The 25,006-nt window shown below is 42.0% G+C and overlaps 2 protein-coding genes across 2 annotated transcripts; one reads left to right on the plus strand and one right to left on the minus strand.

Annotated features, from left to right (window-relative positions):
* Nucleotides 1-8,327: 8,327 nt before the first annotated feature.
* Nucleotides 8,328-10,005, plus strand: LOC137287902 (uncharacterized). Its single transcript, XM_067820278.1, has 2 exons — nucleotides 8,328-8,345; nucleotides 9,418-10,005. The coding sequence occupies exons 1-2, from the start codon at nucleotides 8,328-8,330 to the stop codon at nucleotides 10,003-10,005; spliced, it is 606 nt and encodes a 201-aa protein (XP_067676379.1).
* Nucleotides 10,006-20,926: 10,921 nt separating this feature from the next.
* LOC137287903 (involucrin-like) lies at nucleotides 20,927-21,775 on the minus strand. Its single transcript, XM_067820279.1, has one exon. It carries the CDS (start codon nucleotides 21,773-21,775, stop codon nucleotides 20,927-20,929), a length of 849 nt encoding a protein of 282 aa, XP_067676380.1.
* Nucleotides 21,776-25,006: the final 3,231 nt, after the last annotated feature.

Below are 25,006 nucleotides of genomic sequence, written 5' to 3' on the forward strand. Positions count from 1 at the left end.
TTCTAATGGTTACATTGTAATACGTGCAGAAGTATATCAGAGGTTTTTGCTTGAGCACATTTGTTCATAAAAAGGTGATAATGATGTTCAACATGGTAACAATGGAAACAGAAGTCGGTAAGGCAATACATAAAAAAACACATACCGTCATCTGGTTGGTTTCGGCAACCCCCAACCAGGGGTATTGAAGTAATTGTTTGCTGATACGTATCAGTAGTCACAGCTTGTGATCCAATACATGCCCCATATCGTTATAAATTATTCCTCATCGCCAATCAGATTTGTCACCCAGTTTTCTTGTCAGTCTCACATTCCCTGAACCGCATTGTTTTCCCTTCTGCCTAGCCCTCCATGCAACGCTGAAGCCCTAAATGAAACAAATCTAGATTTCCTCAGGTTATCAATCTCCCAACTCACAGGGGCTGTATTTGTCCATCAATAGGAAATGTTTGCTCCTATCAACATTAGATTTAGACAGGGACCATATGTGTTAGTCACACACCCTGGTTACAATAGATCTTCAGCAATCCATGCTTGTCGTAATAGGCGGCCAAAGGGATCGGGTGGTCAGGATCGCTGACTTGGCTGACACATGTCATCGTGTACCAGTTGCGTACATTGATGCTCATAATATTGATCACTGGATTGTCTGGTCTAGACTCGCTTATTTACAGACCGCTGTCATATAGATGGAATACTGCTGCGTGCGGCGTAAAACTAAACTCACTCATTCACTGTTAGTCCGCAGGGTTCTTTGTTTCGATGGTCGCTAAATATAGTCCCAAAGTGTGCGCCGCATCAAACACAGCTCCTCGTCTTGATTTCACAGGAGCCTAGTGATGCCGTTTTGCAGGTCAGGAATTCCCAGCTGATCGTATACGCCTGATTATAGACTAATGCTGAGTCTCTGAATATATAATTTTGACTGTAACGAGCAAACCTTTTTAATTTGGAAAGGAGCCCATGGCTGACCCAAGTCGTCCAGAGTTACTTCCATCGGCCAGGGAGGGACTAAATGATAAATAATTGGATTCCACATGCATGACCACAATAGTACTGAATGAGATCCACCAGCGAGACAGGACTTTATGGGTATTGATCCAGTATCACCGATGATAGAAGGGTAAGATAAAAATGAGATCCATCAACGAGACAGGACTTTATGGGTATTGATCCAGTATCACCGATGATATAAGGGTAAGATAAAAATGAGATCCATCAACGAGACAGGACTTTATGGGTATTGATCCAGTATCACCGATGATATAAGGGTAAGATAAAAATGAGATCCACCAACGAGACAGGACTTTATGGGTATTGATCCAGTATCACCGATGATATAAGGGTAAGATAAAAATGAGATCCACCAGCGAAACAGGACTTTATGGGTATTGATCCAGTATCACCGATGATAGAAGGGTAAGATAAAAATGAGATCCACCAACGAGACAGGACTTTATGGGTATTGATCCAGTATCACCGATGATAGAAGGGTAAGATAAAAATGAGATCCACCAACGAGACAGGACTTTATGGGTATTGATCCAGTATCACCGATGATAGAAGGGTAAGATAAAAATGAGATCCATCAACGAGACAGGACTTTATGGGTATTGATCCAGTATCACCGATGATATAAGGGTAAGATAAAAATGAGATCCACCAGCGAAACAGGACTTTATGGGTATTGATCCAGTATCACCGATGATAGAAGGGTAAGATAAAAATGAGATCCACCAACGAGACAGGACTTTATGGGTATTGATCCAGTATCACCGATGATAGAAGGGTAAGATAAAAATGAAATCCACCAGCGAGACAGGACTTTATGGGTATTGATCCAGTATCACCGATGATATAAGGGTAAGATAAAAATGAGATCCACCAACGAGACAGGACTTGATGGGTATTGATCCAGTATCACCGATGATATAAGGGTAAGATAAAAATGAGATCCACCAACGAGACAGGACTTTATGGGTATTGATCCAGTATCACCGATGATAGAAGGGTAAGATAAAAATGAGATCCACCAACGAGACAGGACTTTATGGGTATTGATCCAGTATCACCGATGATATAAGGGTAAGATAAAAATCAGATCCACCAGCGAGACAGGACTTTATGGGTATTGATCCAGTATCACCGATGATATAAGGGTAAGATAAAAATGAGATCCACCAACGAGACAGGACTTTATGGGTATTGATCCAGTATCACCGATGATATAAGGGTAAGATAAAAATGAGATCCATCAACGAGACAGGACTTTATGGGTATTGATCCAGTATCACCGATGATAGAAGGGTAAGATAAAAATGAGATCCATCAACGAGACAGGACTTTATGGGTATTGATCCAGTATCACCGATGATAGAAGGGTAAGATAAAAATGAGATCCATCAACGAGACAGGACTTTATGGGTATTGATCCAGTATCACCGATGATATAAGGGTAAGATAAAAATGAGATCCACCAGCGAAACAGGACTTTATGGGTATTGATCCAGTATCACCGATGATAGAAGGGTAAGATAAAAATGAGATCCACCAACGAGACAGGACTTTATGGGTATTGATCCAGTATCACCGATGATAGAAGGGTAAGATAAAAATGAAATCCACCAGCGAGACAGGACTTTATGGGTATTGATCCAGTATCACCGATGATATAAGGGTAAGATAAAAATGAGATCCACCAACGAGACAGGACTTGATGGGTATTGATCCAGTATCACCGATGATATAAGGGTAAGATAAAAATGAGATCCATCAACGAGACAGGACTTTATGGGTATTGATCCAGTATCACCGATGATAGAAGGGTAAGATAAAAATGAGATCCACCAACGAGACAGGACTTGATGGGTATTGATCCAGTATCACCGATGATAGAAGGGTAAGATAAAAATCAGATCCACCAACGAGACAGGACTCGATGGGTATTGATCCAGTATCACCGATGATAGAAGGGTAAGATAAAAATGAGATCCACCAACGAGACAGGACTTTATGGCTATTGATCCAGTATCACCGATGATATAAGGGTAAGATAAAAATGAGATCCACCAACGAGACAGGACTTTATGGGTATTGATCCAGTATCACCGATGATAGAAGGGTAAGATAAAAATGAGATCCACCAACGAGACAGGACTTTATGGGTATTGATCCAGTATCACCGATGATATAAGGGTAAGATAAAAATGAGATCCACCAACGAGACAGGACTTTATGGGTATTGATCCAGTATCACCGATGATAGAAGGGTAAGATAAAAATGAGATCCATCAACGAGACAGGACTTTATGGGTATTGATCCAGTATCACCGATGATATAAGGGTAAGATAAAAATGAGATCCACCAGCGAGACAGGACTTTGTGGGTATTGATCCAGTATCACCGATGATAGAAGGGTAAGATAAAAATGAGATCCATCAACGAGACAGGACTTTATGGGTATTGATCCAGTATCACCGATGAGAGAATGGTAAGATAAAATGAGATCCATCAACGAGATAGGTTTCACTTCCACCGATGATATAAGACCTAGCTGGAACAAAATGAAATCCGCCAGTGAGAGACGACGACTTCATGGGTACTGATTCAGTTCCACCGATGATATAAGACCTAGCTGGAACAAGATGAAATCCGCCAGTGAGAGATGACCTCATGGGTACTGATTCAGTTCCACATAAGATGTAAGACCTAGCTGGAGCAAAATAAAATCCGCCAGTGAGAGATGACGACTTCATGGGTACTGATTCAGTTCCACCGATGATGTAAGACCTAGCTGGAACAAAATGAAATCCACCAGTGAGAGATGACGACTTCATGGGTACTGATTCAGTTCCACATAAGATATAAGACCTAGCTGGAGCAAAATAAAATCCGCCAGTGAGAGATGACGACTTCATGGGTACTGATTCAGTTCCACCGATGATATAAGACCTAGCTGGAACAAAATAAAATCCGCCAGTGAGAGATGACTTCATGGGTACCGTCTCAGTTCCACCGATGATATAAGACCTAGCTGGAACAAGATGAAATCCACCAGTGAGAGATGACTTCATGGGTACTGTCTCAGTTCCACATAAGATAGAAGACTTAGCTGGAACAGAATAAACGCTACATTACTTACAGACCCCGTTATGTACATGTAGATGGAGTACCCACCCGGTCGGAGCTAGAGCGTCGGGCATTTCAAAAACTTAAGTCCCAAAAACATAAGTCAACCTGTATATATTGTCTAAATATATACATAGACGATTTCAAGGGTATTTAAACCTGTGTCATAAATTAAGAAATTTACAACTTTTTCATTTAAACATTAATATATGAAATGAGAAAATCCCTATCCAGGATCCGCTGCTCAGACTTTGTGATGCCATGGAGCTTGTACGTACATATGCACACGTTTAGAACATTTACAAATGTAAATACAAAGCAGTTGTGTTGTTATCTTGTGTGATTATATATTTCTACACTCATGTGGGTAAACATTGTCACATTAGGCATCCTATCCACAAAACGTTCTAATACCTATCATAGGTATAGGTCCTACGCCCATGACTTACGATAGATCGTAACGTTTTGTGAATCAGAACCCGGGTTGAATATATTCACTTGAGTCAGTTGACACAGTGGTTAACGAAAAGGACAACAAAAAATCGTCTCTGACCATGACGACACTCCCTCATCCACAGGTAACAACACAATCTTCATAACAACACACAGTCATCTCTCACAAACACTGCTGTTTCTCGAGGTCCAAGATCACGCATGCGCATCCGAGCCTAGTACAAATGTAGACAACAACAGACACCATCTGGCAAACCGCTAACAATTACAATATGCTGATGGCAGCAATATTAGATGCTTGACCATGCCATTAACAAAAATAAAAAAAAGTACTTCAGGCACATGTTTCTCAGATATGAAGAGGAAACTATGGATTTCTTCTTATATTTTTTTCTGAGGCGAGGGATGAGACTACTACAAAACACGAAAGTACAAAATAGAAATGCAATGTTAGTTGTCAAGTGTGGGTAACAGGTTCTTCTCGATGCGTTATAAATTAGGAGTACATGGGCTGCCAAGAACCATTCCTGTGTATCTCAGCCATATCTTCATGTTGACATCATGTCACGTAATATGCACTGCCTTGCTGATTTCTCACAGTCAGATAAAATACGTGAAAAGACAAAATCCGACAATTCAGTCAAGCCAGATATCTTGGCACATCATACACTTGCCGGTTCCGGAGCAAGGTCACTAGGAGAGCCTTGGCACACTCTCTTCAGGGACTTTCCATGCACGATACACTGGAACATACATGCATAGGTGTAAATGAGTGAGTAAATGAGTGTTGCAGAAAGTGAGTGAGTGGGTGACTTTAGTTTTAAGCCGCACTCAGCAATATTCCAGCTATACGGCGGCGGTCTGTAAATAATCGAGTCTGGAGCAGACAAACCAGTGATTAACTGCATGAGCATTGATCTGCGCAATTGGGAACTGATGACGTGTGTCAGGCAAGTCAGCGAGCCTGGCTTCCCGATCCCGTCGCCTTGTTACGACAAGCATGATCATCTTTTATGGCAAGCATGGGTTACTGAAGACCTATTCTACCCAGGACCTTCACGGGTCACGTTGCAGAAAGGCACAACTGGACACACACACACACACACACACACACACACACACACACACACACACACACACACACAATATATATATATATATATATATATATATACACACACACGTACGTGTCTGTGTGTGTGTGTGTGTGTGTGTGTGTGTGTGTGTGTGTGTGTGTGTGTGTGTGTGTGTGTGTGTGTGTGTGTGTGTGTGTCCAGTTGTGCCTTTTTATACATATTTTCAGCAAAATATGCTTGTCGTTTGGGGAGACAAACGGGATCAGGTGGTCTGGCTCGATGTCATGGTGACACATGTCATTGTATCCTAGTTGCGTAGATCGATGCTCATTCTGTTGATCACTAGAGTTTCGGATCCAAATATCTTTCCTTTACACTGCTTAAAATATAGTTCTCTTCCATGTATTCCCTTGTGTTTGAAGTATTGAGGTTTCGAACTGTTGGATTCTATGCTCAAAGGCGACATGACTTATAGGGAAAATTATATTTGCATGTCCAAATATACCTATATGTACCAACTGATTGGAAAGTGTTTGATTATTATTACATATTGCAGTAAGATGCACTTCATAATGAATGATGTGAATGGATGCATTTAATATGTATAGTTTTATACATGACTGGAATCAATAGAAATAAAAAAGCTCATATCTGATCTGAATGGTTTGAAAGTGGTGCAAATGATATGATTATTTACGCCTATTTCGAAATAGCATTGAGGGCATGTCATACATATATCTCTTTAATTCTAGACGTTTGAAACATAACCAGCATGCTTTGATATTATTAACACCCTGTGTGTATATTGCAACTAGTCTAAGTAAACTTAATCTCAGTGTATTTCTTTACACTCCACCACTGAGTCTAACAAAAGCTAGTAGAAGGTCGCATCAGGTAACCTTTGAGCGACCAATGACAGTCCAATACAACGCGAGACGGTTAAATAGATTTAACCAATCAGACAACGGCTACGACTTTCAAAATATTCAGGTCACTGACACAGTTCTCTCCACAAACAAAATCTGCATGTGACACAGTTATTTGACCGGCAGTATAAATGCTTTGGGGTTTCTGTTGACACGGTTACCATTAGCTAATATTTTCGCAAGATGACATCCTTGAATATTGCCCAAAACACTATTTTCAGCGACTGTTTACTCACCGTTGTCATGGTTGTACGTATGCCGTGTGCATCACCCAGAAGTTCAAGAGGTGTGTGCGAATGTCCACTTTCGCGATTTGGTAAGCTGTGTCCTGATTGGCCAATCTCAAACGTTACCTGACGCAACCTCCCATAAGGTTTTGTTAGACCAGTAGTGGAGTGTAACGAAAAGTACTGAGGATACGTTTACTTAGACTGATATTGTAACCTGATATCCTTTAACTGCCTCTGGGTGTATGGGACTGGTCGACATTGTTTACCTATGCTGACAGTTTAAAGTAATTAACAGGGGTTGTGTTTAGAAATGAACAAATCATAAAATTGTTACAAATAGTTTTATGATTAACCGACTTAATTTCGATATAAAGAGAATGGGGATGGAAACAGCATATACCATTATTTAGTCTATAACTGCAGAACAGTTGAACAGAGCACCTACCTGTAACACCGTAACGCTTTTTAACATGAACCTGCAATCGATGTCATGTGAGTGAGTGAGTGAGTGAGTGAGTGGGTGAGTGGGTGGGTGGGTGGGTGAGTGAGTGAGTGAGTGAGTGAGTGAGTGAGTGAGTGAGTGAGTGAGTGAGTGAGTGAGTGAGTGAGTGAGTGAGTGAGTGAGTGAGTGAGTGAGTGAGTGATCCCACGGAAATTCCAGGAACACAGAGGCAACGAATCAGCATCGGGCTTTGGTTGTTGGTTCAAGTATATCATAACACTCCAGCTGACGCTTAACACTAATTCGTGATTGAGTTTAGGTTTATGTCGCCTTCACCAATATGCCAGCAATATCACAGCGGCTGACACCAGAATGGGAATAACCCAATATAGCCATGTAGGGTACAATCGAACCCGGGTCTTTGATGTGACGAGCGAACGCTTTAACCACAAGACTACCCCACCTTTCCTAATGTCATAAGACGATTCATCTGGATAAATACGATTAGCGCCACAAATTGTATTGACTACATCATCAAGTTTTTGGCAGGGAAGAGATGTCTGTAATTATCATGCTTGATCAGTTTGTGACAATTCCGACACCTGGATTTGAGATTTTAAAACGTTTTGTTTTGGACATGTATCGCTGTTTGCTGCCATTCCAATGATGTCTGTCTGTATAAAACGAAGAAGCATTTAATGTTTGTAAATCTTTTAAATGATCAATAGCAGGCATAACAATAAATAAATTAAGACATTGCAAAGTTTTTCGTGGTTGTTTATGTTTGTTTAAACTTTCGAATCACATTCATCACATCAGTAAATTTTCCGAGTGACATCTCATTGTCTGAATCTGCAAATACATTACATGTGCATGTACATCACAGACATGAGAATGACAAAATTGTTAAAAAGACTCCTGCTCAAATTGTTACTGCAAATTTACATCGACCTCAGAAATGGTCAAAATGAAACCCAAAACACGGAAATACGCGGATTCGCGGATAAATTCTCATGTCTGATACCACCAGATTTTTCAAGTATGTACATGTGCTAGTGTTTATTGTTCAGAATGACTGAGGCCAGTTACGTAAACATCGCCAGGCGGCGCTGTTACGGTTTGTGAACATGATTTACAGTGTCCGGACAATGAAGTAATTACTGATTATTTTACTGATTCGTTACAGCTATTTAGCGTCCTGTTCCGGAAACCGACTTTCCGGATTGTCGAGGGAAATTATATAGGCATTGACTGGTAACAAGTTGAAATCGTTCGGGAGGCGAGACATCCGGATTATCGGTGTCCAGACTAACGAGGCTTCACTGTAATTGTGTATCTATGAAACATTGATTCAGAGCTTCAGCATCCGGGTTTCAGAGGGCATGCTGACAAAATATGTTTGAACCGATAGATAGTTTGCACTTTTAACATTGTCATTACACATATGACTGAATCACATAAGAATCATGGCTGAAATTTTCCAGAAAATAGCTACTGGATAATACTACAGGATTTGCAGACGCTTGAGTGATTGTTGACATCCAACTGCACTAAAACACCGATGACTCTGGTGCTGTTAACATTGTCACGACATCGTCGACACCGTGTCCTGCTATTTAAAGACTCTAAACTAACAATCTCGTCTTATTTCGTCATTAACATGGATGTCATGGAGCACATGCTTACTCGGGGCCAACAACATTACCTACAAGTCTTTGAAGGGCATTTAGAAGTGAAATACATAAGAATGAAGATTTTTATGGATATCAACTTCTTTATATGAGAACACAACGTTTCGGAGTTAATCATTACTCCTTCATCAGGTGATTGATAATGGGGTACAGAGCTATATTTATATGTACAGGTAAAACAATAACAAAGTAACAAGTGGAATGAATTAACGAAAGCTGGAAGCCAGTATAAACAAGCACTGACAGGAAGCCGACAGTTATGATAACAAGGATGGAAGCCAATGGTAATACATTACAGATGATAGGATATGTTTACATAACACAGATAGGGGATAAGGGCGATGTACATGATTGGGGATAAGGATGGAAGTCAATGGTGATACATTACGCGTGACTGGATGATGTTTACATAACACATGATTGGGGACATGAGTTACAAAGGCCTGAAGTAAATCACCAAGTTCACGCAGTTACAACGCCCTTCCACCTCCAACATTCCTGAAGTTAACAACAACAACACCAACCTCAAGACAGTCATCAACCTCAGCAGTAGGCCTCTCACACCATCTCAGACGTCCCTCCTTGCCAAAGGCCTGAAGTATGTCCCAGCCGCCGCCAAGATCAACACAGATGCCTTCATCACCAGCATTGAAAGTGGACTTCAACAACTGGCTCCCAATGGCAACGTAGACTACCTCCGACACCAGATTATAGACACCATCAAGCAAGCTCCCAAACCACGCTCCAACCTCACGCACCAAGAGAGACAGGCCATCACCGAACTCAAGAAGGATGGCAGCATCACCATCATCGAAGCTGACAAGGGCAAAGCAGCAGTCATCATGGACACTCCGGAATTCCTCCAGCTCGTCAACAATAGCCTCTCAGACACCACCACCTACCTCAACATCAAGAAAGATCCGACGGCCAGACTGGAAAGACAACACAAGAAAACACTCCATGAGAAGAGAGAAATCAACGACATCATCTTCAACCAGCTGAACCCTATCAACTCCCAATCCCCATACGGAAGAGCCACCATCAAGCCCGGATCCTAGTCTGCTCAAGAGGTTCAGTTCCTCTCACGTCTCCTCGCTCCATTTGGCAAAGATGGCAAGTCCTACATCAGCGACTCTTCATCCTTTGTCAACCAGCTGAAAGAATCCAACAACACAGGCACCATTGTCAGCTACGACGTCGTGGACCTCTTTACCAACATCCCACTAGAAGAAGCCCTGGACATCCTTCGCAGCAAGTTAGCCAACAGGATAGATGACTTGGACACCCACCTCACCATAGACAGCATCATCAACCTCGACCGCAGCTGCTTTGACACCTCCTACTTCACATTTAATGGTAAGATATACAAGCAGATCCACGGTCTCCCCATGGGCCCACATCTTTCTCCTCTCATTACAGAAATCTTCATGACCTCCTTCGAGGAAGCAGCCCTCTCCACAGCTCCGTTCCAGCCCCTCTGTTGGTACCGCAAAGTCGTCGACACTTTCACCACCATCGCCAATGACAACGACCCCAGCGAGCTCCTCAACCACCTCAACGACCAACATCCAAGAATCAAGTTCACCATGGAGACTGAGACCAACCAACACCTGCCCTTCCTTGATGTATCCCTCCACATCACAGACGATGGACTTAGAACCTCATTATACCGCAAGCCGACGCACACCGACCAGTACATCCACTACAACTCCTGCCACCATCCTCAGATCAAGCAAGCTATCATCGCCACCCTTACCAGACGTGCCAAAGCCCTCTGCCATCCTGATGCCCTAAACAATGAACTGGACCACCTAACAAAGACATTCACCACACTCAACGGTTACCCTCCCCAGCTCGTCACAGCCACCATCAACAAGACCCTCAAGGACCGAGAACCCCGCCTCAAGCCTTCTCCATCACCCATCAGAGCAACCATACCCTACCTTGGCCCCATCAGTCATCAAATATCACGCCTCATCAAGACCAAAGCTAGCATCGATGTCACCTTCTTCAGTGGTAAGACCATCATGACCTACCTAAAAGCCAACGGTAAAGGACCCAGCTGTGAACACCATAACCCGAGAGGATGCATCTACCAGATCCCTTGCAACTGTGGCGACCTATACATTGGAGAAACGCTGAGACCAATCAACACCAGAATGAAATAACACCAGACCTCCGTCAGCAAACTCGACCAGAAATCGGCCATCTCTGAACACATTCTCAAGAACCCTGGACATTCAATTCGATGGGAGGACACTAGGATACTATCTACCAACAACAACAACAACTGGCGCCAAAGGAAACTGCAAGAGGCCATTGAGATCCTGAGACAGAAACCAGCAATCAACCGTGACCAAGGAGTGTACCTACCAAGTGCCTGGGACTTATTGATAGATTGATCTCATCTATTCATGTATAGCCAATCTACCCGTGTACATCCTTACCTGCTTGTGTTTGTACATCATCAACCCTCAAGTAACATGCTCATCAACCCTCATGTAAATCATGTCCCCAATCATGTGTTATGTAAACATCATCCAATCATGCCTACTGTATCACCATTGGCTTCCATCCTTATCCCCAATCATGTACATCGCCCTTATCCCCTATCTGTGCTTTGTAAACATATCCTATCATCTGTAATGTATTACCATTGGCTTCCATCCTTGTTATCATAACTGTCGGCTTCCTATCAGTGCTTGTTTATAGTGGCTTCCAGCTTTCGTTAATTCATTCCACTTGTTACTTTGTTATTGTTTTACCTGTACATGTAAATATAGCTCTGTACCCCATTCTCAATCATCTGATGAAGGAGTAAGGATTAACTCCGAAACGTTGTGTTCTCATATAAAGAAGTTGATATCCATAAAAATCTTCAACATTACCTACAGTCTGTGAAACTGAATGAAAGCTGCGGTCTTTTCTGTACATTCTCTTTCAAGGACCACACCAAACACACTGAACTGTGGCAAATAGTACTGACCACACAAACATCTTAACATCTGTCCATTGTTTGCGTAATTTACGTTTATATAAATTCAATTCTCTTTGTTTATAAACAGAACCGTATGCTATGGCGAATGAAATTCTGTATCTTGTGTAATAGCCGTTACTAGTCAAATCTATTGGCATCTTTACAAATTAAGTTTTGTCCTGCTCTGGGAACGTTCTTTTACTGACTGGGACTCTATAAAATCCCTGTTAGAATTTCTCTTCAGCAACCCTTGCTAGCCATATAAAGCGACTAACGGGAACGGGTAATCAAGCTCACCGACTTGGTTGGCACAGAGACCATATGTCGGTATATGGTCTCTGGTTGGCAGACGTGATCGTTTCTTAAATTAGTTCACCCGTGAAGATCCTGTATGGAAGTGATCTTCAGTAACCCATGCTTGTCGTAAGAGGCGACTGACGGGATCGGGTGACATCTTCGACACGTCATCGTATCTCAACAGCGTAGATCAATGCTCATGCTGTTGATCACTGGACGCGATTATTTAGAGACCGCCGCCATATATGCTGGAATATTACAGAGTGTGGCGTATTAACAGCCAAACAGACCATTTACTAGTCGGTTTTGCCTTTATTTCCAGCATTACATTTTGTTACGGGAAATAACAAACCAGATTCCACACAAAGGCGATCTACTCAGTGCACAAAGACTCAAGTGTGCAGTACAATTCAGCATAACATCACAGAAAGACCATCCAACTGTACTCGAGCAAGTCTCCAGCACGCATCACCTGACATTTGCAGAATAACGTCAGCTCCATGTTTGGTGAGCAGTACAAGAGCCACAGTAACCGAACACATGTCTGGAGCTGCGATCGCATTCGATATCTGGGCCTTGGGGCCCTATATAGGTTGCATGGTTGAACACATGTTATGCGACATGCGCTTCCTCTGTTATTCCCTTGCACGAGAATTGTACGAATTGTCACTCGAAATCTGAGGCACAGTCTTTTGTTAACTGATTTTAGCAAGTGACGTTTATGCACCTGTTTGTGCACGAGCTGAAAAAGGCTCATTCGAGTCATTCTTTTCCCAGATAGTGGAATTAATTTGAAACGTGAATTGGTATTTATAGGCTGTGATGAGACAATGACTGTCTCCTCAATCACCGAGATACACCATGATATTACCTGATCGATGCAGTGGCGAATGTCTGTGTAAAGCAAGCCTGGATCGAAGTGAGAGGTGTGATACACGCTGTGAGACTGACAAAGACGATCGACACTAGTTGACTGATAGCAACAGAGTACAAGTACTTGTGATATTACATGGCAACGTAAATGCATAATACATTTGATGTCTTGTAAGCATTCAGGTTTCTTGATGAAACGTAGACTAAAGTGGGCCAAATACTCGAAAACTGATTAAAAAGCCAAGCTCTAAATATTTTCTGATCAGAGCTAGCTGTGGAATCAATTGTTAGGCTTGAGTAGCAGCTGAGCTCCTATCGTTAATGCCTAATGCCAGATGTACGAAAATGGTTCAGCCCCAAAAGACAGAATTCACAAGGATAGATCTCCCATTAGATAGACTCAATGAGTGGACTCATTAAATGAGTCATGCTGTCCACCCCTATTTAATGAATGAGCTGACCCAGAGTCACTACAGCGTACAGATACAACACACTCCTATCTCCTGTGCCCTTCCTAAAACACAATACCAATCCCTTTACTGGCCCATCGGTATCTGTACGGTCTTGAGAGAATTTTCGAATATCGAAAATTACCTGTGACACTTGGTATGTTTTCGGACTTTTGTGTTAGCGAAGTGAGATGGGTTTTAACGTTGTGTTCGGCATTGTAACAGAAAATGAATGTACACGTGTGTGTGTGTGTACGTGTGCGTGTGCGTGCGTGTTTGTGCTTGTACTTGTCCGGATTAATAGCACTGTTATGGTGTTAGCCCTCCCAGATGAGAAAGCACTGTTTCAGATAAAAATACCCCTCAGACACAGTGTATATAGGGACTCAAATTCTGATAAGTCGTGTTATTGTCGTTTAATTCTCAATGAATTGAAGGTTGACATCCATAACTCTCTTTCAAGTTTTGATACGACACGGCCCAGGATCGAACCCAAATCTCCGCTTACCCTTTACTAACACAATTCTTGATTGTCTTAACTGATCAGCCCGTGAAGATCCGGGTTTGAATTTATCTTCAGTAACGCATGCTGGCGCCGGTCTTGGTGTTAAAACGTTCGCTCGTCACGTGGATGACTCGGGTTGGGATCCCCACATACATGCGAAGTGTGTCTTTTCTGATGTCCCACTCCATGATACTGCTCAAACATTGCTAAAAGCGGCGTAAAACTAAACTCACTCACTCACTGACAGAGAATTGAAGAACTGTTGAAATAGATTCGTATTACAAAACTGTGATCGTATTAGTTATTCATTGGCCTGTATAAAGTATCCAGTTCACGAGTTTCAGATAAATAATTCACGCCAAAATCGTGATTTATGCTGCAATATTCTATTAGTCAACGGTAGCATGATATTGATAAGATATAAAGCCATGTACCGATGTACAGTTAGTACCAGTGTTTGAAATCGAGAAATGGAATGTTCACCAGGATCGATGTTTTTAGGGGAAGTGCCTGTTTTGATAGTAATATATATGATCAAGGAGCTTTGACTTGAAAACATTGGGAGATATTTCCATTTTCCGTTCCAAAATGGCCTCGCTAAATTAAGACAAGCCACAGAGGAATAGACGACCTAATTTAAACAATCTGCCATTACCTGATGTGGAGTCAATATGTATAGGAGAAAAAACGCCTCCTCAGTTTTGGTAGAGAATGTAAACCTGAGGGGTAGGGAAATCCCGAGGGGCGTAGCCCCGAGGGATTTCCCGACCCCCGAAGGTTTACATTCTCTACCAAAACTGAGGAGAAGTTTTTTCTCTTGCTTATAAACCGTCATTTTAAATATTGCGTTATAAGGAATTAGGACCTCACTATACCGCGAACATTCGGAATGACAGCAATGTCGCAACTCTAATGCACAAGTTAGAAAACGCACGGGATTTTCACGCAGTGCACGTGTTTTTTGTGAGTGAGTCAGTTATATACCACGTGGTTACTTGAATCCGCTCATTGCTAACCATGGCAAACCAGAGCGAAGACGAAATGTTTTTAACACAGTCGCAGTTTAAGAAAGATGATGACAATGCTGCTGCTGCTGCTGCTGATGATGATGATGATTTTCTGTTCCGTTTCGCGGCACCTTTGACTGAGGAAGATATTGAAAGGAAATTATCTCGATGTGTTCCAAGAACGACAAGGTACAAAAATGATTGGGCGAAAGGAGTATTCAGGCGATGGCAAGAAGAGCGTCGGACGAGGTCAATGGATGCAAACATCGCGCTGTCGTCGTCCGTCTTGACTGAAGACTTGCTGGATATGACTGCTAAAGATATAAATACAGCCCTAAAGTATTTCCTATTCGAGGCGAGGAAAGTGGACGGGACTTGCTACCCAGCTGTTACTGTGTATGGGCTATTCACGGCAATAGCGTCACACTTGAAAGCTAACAAATCTCCTTACAATCTGATGGAAGGCGAAGAGTTCCAGGACAGCAGACAGGCACTGGACGCATGCATGCGTGAGAGGTCCACAGCTGGTCTTGGAGCAGACGTGAGAAAACCTACAGAGGTGATAACTCGAGACGAGGAGAACACTCTGTGGGAGAAGGGGGCTCTTGGAGAAGGCACGCCGCAAAAACTCCTGGACACAGTCCTCTACTTAACTGGTGAGTTGCATTTTGCATTTGATTTCCCTGTCGAAAAGTCGGATATTAGCAATTTTGGCATTTACAATCAAACCTTCACATCGAAAATAAATGTGATTAACTGGAACAAAATGCCCGACTTCACTTTGAGGCAAACCAAACCAAACAAAGTTTGGATGGATATTTTGAATCCCGTGTTAAGACCAAAATAGATAAACATTATATAATTGTGTACGGAATTTTATTTTCCAGGACTTAACTTCGCCTTGAGAGGTGGAAAGGAACATCGGAGTTTAAGACTACACCAACAACCTCAGATTACAGGCCCACATACAGACCAGAACGGCCGCAGGTACCTGCAGTATGTGGAAGACGTCTCTAAGACAAATGCCGGGGGAGTGAAAGACAGGAAACTGCAGAAGAAAAAGGTGCGAGCGTATGAAAATACCAAGAACCCGGAACGATGTTATGTGCGCCTTTTCATGAAGTACAAGTCACTTTGGTATGTATTAGATGTTTTCTGATACATTTCTGATACATGTTATACATTCTTTAGATATACCACTCATTTAATCACATCATGCGGGTGACTTGACCCATACTGCATGTAAATTGTCTTATAATTTTACTCCCTGATGATGATTGCACGCATTGGTTTAGGGGCATATAAATGACAAATGCAAACATTTCATACTTAATTGATTCTATGTCAACACAATTTAACTTTCCAGCCTACCATCTTCAACTCGAGCAAATGCGTTTTACTTCACCCCGATGAAGAAACCTAAGGATGGAAAATGGTACCTAGAGTCGCCCATGGGCCACAACACAATCCAGACAACGGTGAAGAGAATATGTGCTGAAGCCGGAATTGAAGGAAGGAAAACGAACCACTCGCTCAGATGCACTGCTGCTACCTGTCTCTACGAGGCAAACATAAGCGAGCAACAGATTTGTGAACAAACTGGTATGTAACTCAATGAATATCTGCAAAACACGAATGAAACTTGAAGTGACTGGGCCAAATTGCAATTTGGCGATTTTAAATGCTAGAACTTGTGATGTCAACATGTGTTATGGTTAACATGCCAAGATCCGGGTTCGAATCCCAATGATGGCCCCAAGCAAAGCGATTACAATATCATATAAATTGCTTTTCAAACGGTTATGTACAATTTGAAATGACTTATCAAGATGAATTCTTTTATTGTAGGTCACAAAAGCGAGGCAGTGAGGGTTTACAAGAGAACCAGTGATCAACAACAAGCAATGGCGTCAGATGTTCTCTCATGTTCAGCTCCAAAGAAAACTCAGACGTCTGCGACAGTGTCGGTTCCTACTTCAGAGGGAGATTCCGGTACAACACAAACTGTCGCTCACGGAAGTGTTACAATGACGTTCAATTTCAATTAAAACACTGTTGTCAGAGTTTTTGTTTTTCCTTTCCTGTGAATGCAGATTTCGGTGGCTGATCGCTCCAAACCGGTACTTTCGGGACGAGGGTTTACTCCTAGTAAAACCTGGGAATAGGTTTTACTTAAATCTAGTTAAACCTATTCCCAGGTTTTACATTGGGAGTAAAACCTCTTACCGGGTATTGGTGCAAGTAGAAAGGATAATGACCATTAAAGGCAGTGATCAGAATTAGGTTTATAAGTAATATCCAATTTCACACAAATCGATAAAAAAACCATTTTGCTTAAATTCAGGATCAAGGGTTCTCTTCAGAGGCGTGGTTTTTTTCATATATTAAATAAATGTAATTAGACAACAAAAAACCCACATTGTTAAAGTTTAGTGGCTGTGTAGATACAGCTGGTGAGCCCACAGTTTGGAGTCGGACCTACGTCCCCCCACCAGTTGTAGTAATACCAATACTTTCTTAAAATCGTTGGCCGTATCGAGTTGTAAGGCTGTAATAATAGTACTGGAGAATGAACGAAAAACTTGGGGCGCTTATTAAACCCACCAAGGTCGCGAAATGCCCTCGACCGACTTACTCATGATCAATACTTTTGCTACAGCGGATCATTCAATGGCCAGGATTTTGGCACCACGCCAAACACAGCATCGGATTCCTGCAAGTCTGCTGCCAATGTTTGGCAACACCGTTTTCGCTGAGGCTGGAGAACGCTACGACTGTATCCACAATTACTGGTGTATTTATATCTCCGTACCATCAGCATCTCCAGAATCACACTAAAAGCCAGTTCTTCGCCGTGCATTTGGTTATTATATAATTATAACCAGCTCTGACCGATATTCGTGAATGGTTCCATAGGCATCTGGGTTACTAGTGCCAAAATAAAATCGATTTTAAGTGGTTCCCCTGGGTTGCACTGGCTGAAGCGTGATTCACATTCAGTTGTCTAATTTCCTCAGATCCAAACATTTCCATTCGGACAAATGAGCCACTTAAACAGGGCACCCAGGATCAGTGTTGTCAGGGATACTCCATTGATATATATTGTGTGGCTTCTGTGCCCTCGTATCTGGCCATACATCGAACTAGGTCTGGTTAAAGCAATATAATATATATATCTGACAAACTGACAGAGAATTGAAGACAGACAATCAGACAATACATACATACATACATACATACATACATACATACATACATACATACATACATACATACATACATACATACATACATACATACATACATACATACATAGCCGAGCGAAGGCAAGCTAGGAAAAATGGTGTACTTTCTCTCTCTCTCTCACACACTCACACACACACACACACACACACACACACACACACACACACACACACACACACACACACTGTCCTAGTGCCCAACTTACGTGTTACAGTGGACTATACGTAACCCTATTCAGAGCCAAAGTATAATCCTATTACCGACTGTTACATGATACGCTCCATAACCCAACGGTGTTACTACATCCACGTATTATGTACATTCCATGGTTAATAACCCCAAGGTAAAGGTCACGGAAGAGCTGACGTAGCGATATGAACACCAGTTGGGAGCGGTTACCCCACTGACGCTTACAACAGCGTATGCTGAAAGAAAGATCGAGTACTCATGTGCATTAAATGGTTATGGATCATAAATGTCAGGACAGGTTTCCCCGATGTATTTCTGAGATGGTCTTATTCCTCTCGTGGTTAGGCGACCACAACTGTTTGTCATTATACGCCCCTTGGCTCCACAGTATATGCTGTGTGAGAGGCACCAGGTGCATATGTTAGTTGTTTGTTCGTCAAGGTTCAAGCTTGGGCCAGACGTTAACATTCCTGTTCGGAAATATAAACTATTGTATTTAGTTCCAAGTGTAGTGCGTCTTTAAACATTCAGAGCTATTCCATGATTGCATTCCCGCAGGTACGTCATGCTAGTCCGTTGATTGCGGCTCCAGAAACTCTGGAAATACAACAGCAATGAAAAAGCATCTGCTGCTCGTATTTCATGATATTCTTTCAACACCCAATCGTCAAACCTTAATTACTCATTTGAAAGACTTCATGCGATTGTCTGTGCGCAAATAATCATCCCCATCATATTCACATCGTAGAACATCGAGGGCTCCTCTACACAACTATTTGAGAGAAGCCTACTTGTGGACATTGTGTGGAGACATCTGATATTCCCGTGACGTCATGTGTGTCTGTGCAGGAAAAGAAACAGAGATTTTTTACTGCAGATTTCAAGGCCAGATGGCGAAAGGTATAGGGCAGTTTGGCAAAAGAGTCAAAGAAATCCTTCGTCGTTAAAAAACCCGAATGTGGGGGATTCGAGTTACAGTTTCTCACGCTCGCACAATACTCTGCCGCGCAGGAACTTATTACGCTACTACACTACTTTCAAGGTACGGCATACCTTAAAGAAGCACAGGCAACAAGGAGAATCGTTCAATCACCGGGGAGTGGACCTCAGAGAAGACAACAAAATGGCGTCCATGGTAGCTGAACAACCTGTGAAGATTCAGGGAAGACCTGTTCCAATACACCAGTCTGGCTGAAATGAGGATTAGGTGGGATTGTGTATCAAATGACCGAAAATAATCTGACACCCATTTCGTTGACTGTTGACTGCGCTTACCAACCTTTTGTTTTCCTGGTACAGTCCTAAATATACGCAGGCAAAGTTCAAAAGACAAAGAAAAAGGCACAAGTTATCTAATCGTTAACCAGTGAATACTAGTATAGCTTGTTCGTGAGGGAGATGTCTTGCTGTGAACAAACGGTTCATGTCACTAAGATTTCGAGATTTCCATTCTATTTTCAGTTGTATTTACGTGACTGATTCACGTCAAAGGTTTCTGGTTAGGAAAGAGGAAAATATATAATTTACAAACCACGATGCAGGATATCCTTTGCTGTAGCCTTTTTTCCGGGACTATAGAATAATATGCCAGTGGATGTATAGTAATTCTATCCTCTATCTACAGACACGTGTAGATTAGCAGACAGTTTATGAACACCAGACACCAGGGACAATATGTTCTTTTTATTTACATTCTCTCAGAAATTATCATTTAAAGTATCATTCATTACCCTGGAAACTTGTGTAAGTATACCTACACTTTTGTATCGGTGAGTTCTGAAGACGAGTGTTTGAAATGCCATGTTTAAAGCATGTTTAACGTCCTGTCACAAAAAGATAAGAATACTGTCCGTCATTAAGGAATATGTTCTCACAGGTCCGGAAAAGAGTGAACTGGCGTGGAGAGACCCTTTAATGGAACATACCTGTGCGTAACGCGATACGACAAAGAAGCATGTTACTAAGGGTCACGGTGACTCTACGCAGCAGGAGTAAGTGGATCCAGACGGTGTTTCAGCTCTCTGTTGATACTATGCGAGTATCACCATACCTTGTAGCCGTGCTTATTTGAGTAGAATTCCCTGCTGGGGACTCAGGCCCACTGTGACTGAAGGTTATATCTGAAGAGGCATGTTGCATGAGGTGAAAACATGAACTTACACACTTTTTCCTGATGATTGATTAAACACCGGTGTTGCAATGCTGATGTCCAGTGTTACATAAGTACATGCTTCATCATTAACACACTATATTTTCAACTGTCCTCTTGTTTAAAGGAGCTATTTTACCCATGAATAATTTTTTGTAAAGCTTAAACTGTAACATGGTCAGTATGTTATTGTGTGAGTATGTCTGATAATGTTGGCATATGTTTCAATATCATCTTAAAGAACAGCACCATGTACAATCCTGAGTGCGGCGCAAAACTAAACTCACTCACTCATTCAACTCCAGCCTCTCAATGTCACCTCTATTCAACTCCAGTCTCCCTGTATCACCCCCATTCAGCTCCAGCCTCCCAGTATCACCCCCATTCAGCTCCAACCTCCCGGTATCACCCCCATTCAGCTCCAACCTCCCAGTATCACCCCCATTCAGCTCCAGTCTCCCAGTATCACCCCCATTCAGCTCCAGCCTCCCATTATCACCACCATTCAGCTCCAGTCTCCTAGTATCACCCCCATTCAGCTCCAGCCTCCTAGTATCACCCCTATTCAGCTCCAGTTTCCCAGTAACACCCCCATTCAGCTCCAGTCTCCCAGTAACACCCCTATTCAGCTCTAGCATCCCAGTAACACCCCCATTCAGCTCCAGTCTCCCAGTAACACCCCTATCCAACTCCAACCTCCCAGTATCACCCCTATTCAACTCCAACCTCCCATTAACACCCCAATTCAGCTCCAGTCTACCAGTATCACCCCAATTCAACTCCAGCATCCCATTAACACCCCTATTCAGCTCTAGTCTCCCAGTATCAACCCTATTCAACTCCAACCTCCCATTAACACCCCTCTTCAGCTCCAGTCTCCCAGTATCACCCCAATTCAACTCCAGCCCCCCATTAACACCCCTATTCAGCTCCAGCCTCCCAGTATCACCCCTGTTCGACTCCAACTTCCCATTAACACCCCTACTCAACTCCAGTCTCCCATTATCACCCCTATTCAACTCGAGCCTCCCATTAACACCCCTATTCAACTCCAGCCTCCCAGTATTACCCATATTCAGCTCCAGTCTCCCAGTATCACCCCTGTTCAGCTCCCTTTGTCTTGTGATCCCCTGCATCCCACCGTCATGTGCATCCTCTGCTGTGTCAGTGACTGAAGGGTTCGTTCAGTGTAATGTATTTATGACAGTTAACATTTGATTACCGTTCACGTCTAAATAGCTTCATTAATTTGTACTAAACACGCCATGCAACACCTACGATATAATGTCACTACGTAATCTAATGTGATCATTTCTGGTGTTTGTGAAAACGAAATGTGCCTGTCATGAAACTAATACAAGATACAGTTGTTCAGAAAGTGAATATAGGCAAAAGAGTATAAAGAGTATAGCTCTAGTAACTGCTTTGTGACACGAACACGCCAGATTGCACGTGTTGGTACCTTGATAAGAAACAAATCCGGCACGCGAATATACAGACCCCAGAATCAGTTTGGCCACATTCCGGTGTGTGTAGAACATGGCACTTATATTTTATGGCTTAAAGGTAGTTTAAAATAATTGAGAGAGAGAGAAATTATGTGTGTCTGTGTTTACTTTTTGATATCACACATCAATCCTTCTTTATCTATCTTAATGGCGTAGATCGATGCCAACGCTGCTGATCACTGGATTGTATGGTCCAGACTGGAATAGTCACAGACCACCACAATATCGTTGGAATAATTAATGCCCAATGCGGCGTTAAGAAACAAACACCCCCTCTCATATCAAACTTATCGGGCACTAAGTGCAAGTTGAAGGAAACTGTTGACATATGCCATTAGTCAGATGGATTTCGGTTTTGTGTTGTGAATGAGTGCGTGTGTGCGCACGTTTGTACGTCTAATCATGAAATGTTTAAGACAGGAACGCCTAGGGTGTGTTTGAAGATCGTCCTATATGTTGTCATCTGTCGATATCCATGCTCTGTTCTGTTGGGCGTGAGTGATATCGCCCTGAACATCGTGATTTTTGCATCCATTTAGAACAATCAGTTTTAGTGGATTGACTAACGCTGGCTTAATGCAAGAGATTACCAATCGTACAGGTTTTTGCCATTTAAACGAAATACTGAAAAAATATTGTTGGCAACAGCAGGTTGAACGCAAGTTCTGAATAATATATCAGTACTAAAATATGATGATAAAATCCTTTGCGAGAAGCAAATTCCGGCTATATCAGTCTGAATATCTCTCTTGACCATTGTTCTATTGCAGTCAATAGTATTTCTCATACTTCACTGTCTAAAGCTTTTCCGTATATACCTAACTAGTTAACAGTATAAAGAATTCTTAAAAGCAAGCTTTAAGCTTTTGTTTATATCAGCCTGAAATTGTTCTAAATATCAATTAGAACATGTCTTTCTAAAAAATATATTGGAGCGAAGATCACACATTTTGTTGTGCAATTTCAGTGTAGTATGTCTCACAGCCCTTGAACTAGATTATTTTCCCTACTGTTTAGCCCTCCTTTCAATGCTGAAGCCATAGAAGCGGTCTAGATTCTGACTAAGGCTCCTTTTTACTGTAAGTTGTCTATTTGTTACTGCCACAGTTATAAATATTCAGACACTAAGCGTTAGTCTGTGTGCACAGTTGCATGCATGTCCTGCATGTGTGCTTCGGCGAGAGAGGTAAACTTTGACCTGGAGATCCCGGTAGGGGTGAGACGTCTGGCTCTCTGTAGTTAGAGTAAATGATAACAGGCTGTTACAACATTAACTGATAATAACAACCACATTCTACTTGTAGCCCTAGGGAGCTGGTAGTCTTAATTATACAGAAGTTCTTTTCGTCAGAATGGTTGGCAAGCGTAGAATGTCTCAGCTCAGACAATTTAGGAATGGTCTGGAGCCATCTGGATCTCTTTTGTACTGTATGTAGTTTATACAGTTTAAATTCGATTATTCTATTTCGGAGAGCAGATAAAAGTCGATACATATGCTGGATACTGGAACTGATAATGTGACGAGAATCGATATGTCGATATTTTGTTTCTAACAATGTGACATACCCAAGCATGTTTCTGTAATGGTACACTCCTAAATAAAGCAATTCTACAGTAACATTTTTCAGGGGACACCAAATTCATTTCTCCCTTTCAATATAGATATGGTTGTTCAAATTATTTCTGTCAACATTATGCAAGGAACAGCCGCAAGATGCGGCGTTAAACAACATTCACGCACTGTAAATACAACAGTGTTATAGTGAAATATCGTTTATAACGACTTCAAAGGAACTACTTATTTCAGTTCGTTTAACCATAGCTCGTTATACGCGTTTTAACTAAAAAGAAACACCACGTGGCATCCGTCAACCGTCAGTTCGTGTTAAACGTGTTCGTAATAGATATAGTTTGATGTATACAAGTTGGCAAGCCTATGAAGATAAAGGAAGAATGGAACGGAAGGAACATGATGATTATCTTGTTATATAAATATGCTATAGCGTCTGCAGGAGAGAAGGGGGAAATTGTTCCAAGCTGATGCTCACCGGAGCTGCGTCAGACGACGGCTGCACGTGCCTCTCGTGCGCCATGGTGACCGGTAATTGATCCGCAGGAGCTCCCGTCCCGTCTGATAACACGGATCATCAAGGGAGACATTCCAAAGAAATGTCAGAATGACAGGGGATCGTGTATCTCCTTTTAGCGTTGTTAGTAGCAATGACAGAGTTATCAACGTCACGTTGTACGTGTTCTTATCTGGTTAATTTCATTTCTGGCTTCGTGCAGTGTTAGCAACTAACTGCTGATCCCACGTATTCTGGCGTGTCATTATTTGTCAATTTCATGTTCATTCAGAGACATTGTGATCAGGATCAAAGCAATGTGTATGATAGTAAGTGATCATGTTTATTAACCAGATCGTGTGTCACGTTGTCGAACGCGGTGCAGTTGTGCCTCATTGCGTCTTTAGGAAAATGCAGTTGTGTTGGGTTTTTTTTAGAATTTTGAAAAATCACTGGGGTATCTAGTTATTGAAAGCGTTGTGACATGTTTGCCCTAATTATACGCCATGGCCGAAGCAGAGCCTCCGAATGATGGGACCCGTGAAGATAGTCGTAAGTTGATTTCAATGGTGAATGGGGATTGTATGACTCCTTGTGCGTTACGCGGCACAATATAGACGATATCTTTCAAAATACCAGTATCTAGCCAGTGCACTGTTTCTAATGGTTAGGTATGATTTGTTGGCCTAAATTTTGTTCGTGAATTCTACTTTGAAAGGGCGCTTAAAGATAAGGTGCAAGAATAAATGCATTTTTATACATTGAGTAATCAAGTCATTTTGATGATTGAATA

The sequence above is a fragment of the Haliotis asinina genome, chromosome 6 (assembly GCF_037392515.1).
Source record: "Haliotis asinina isolate JCU_RB_2024 chromosome 6, JCU_Hal_asi_v2, whole genome shotgun sequence".
Taxonomy (NCBI): Eukaryota; Metazoa; Mollusca; class Gastropoda; order Lepetellida; family Haliotidae; genus Haliotis; species Haliotis asinina.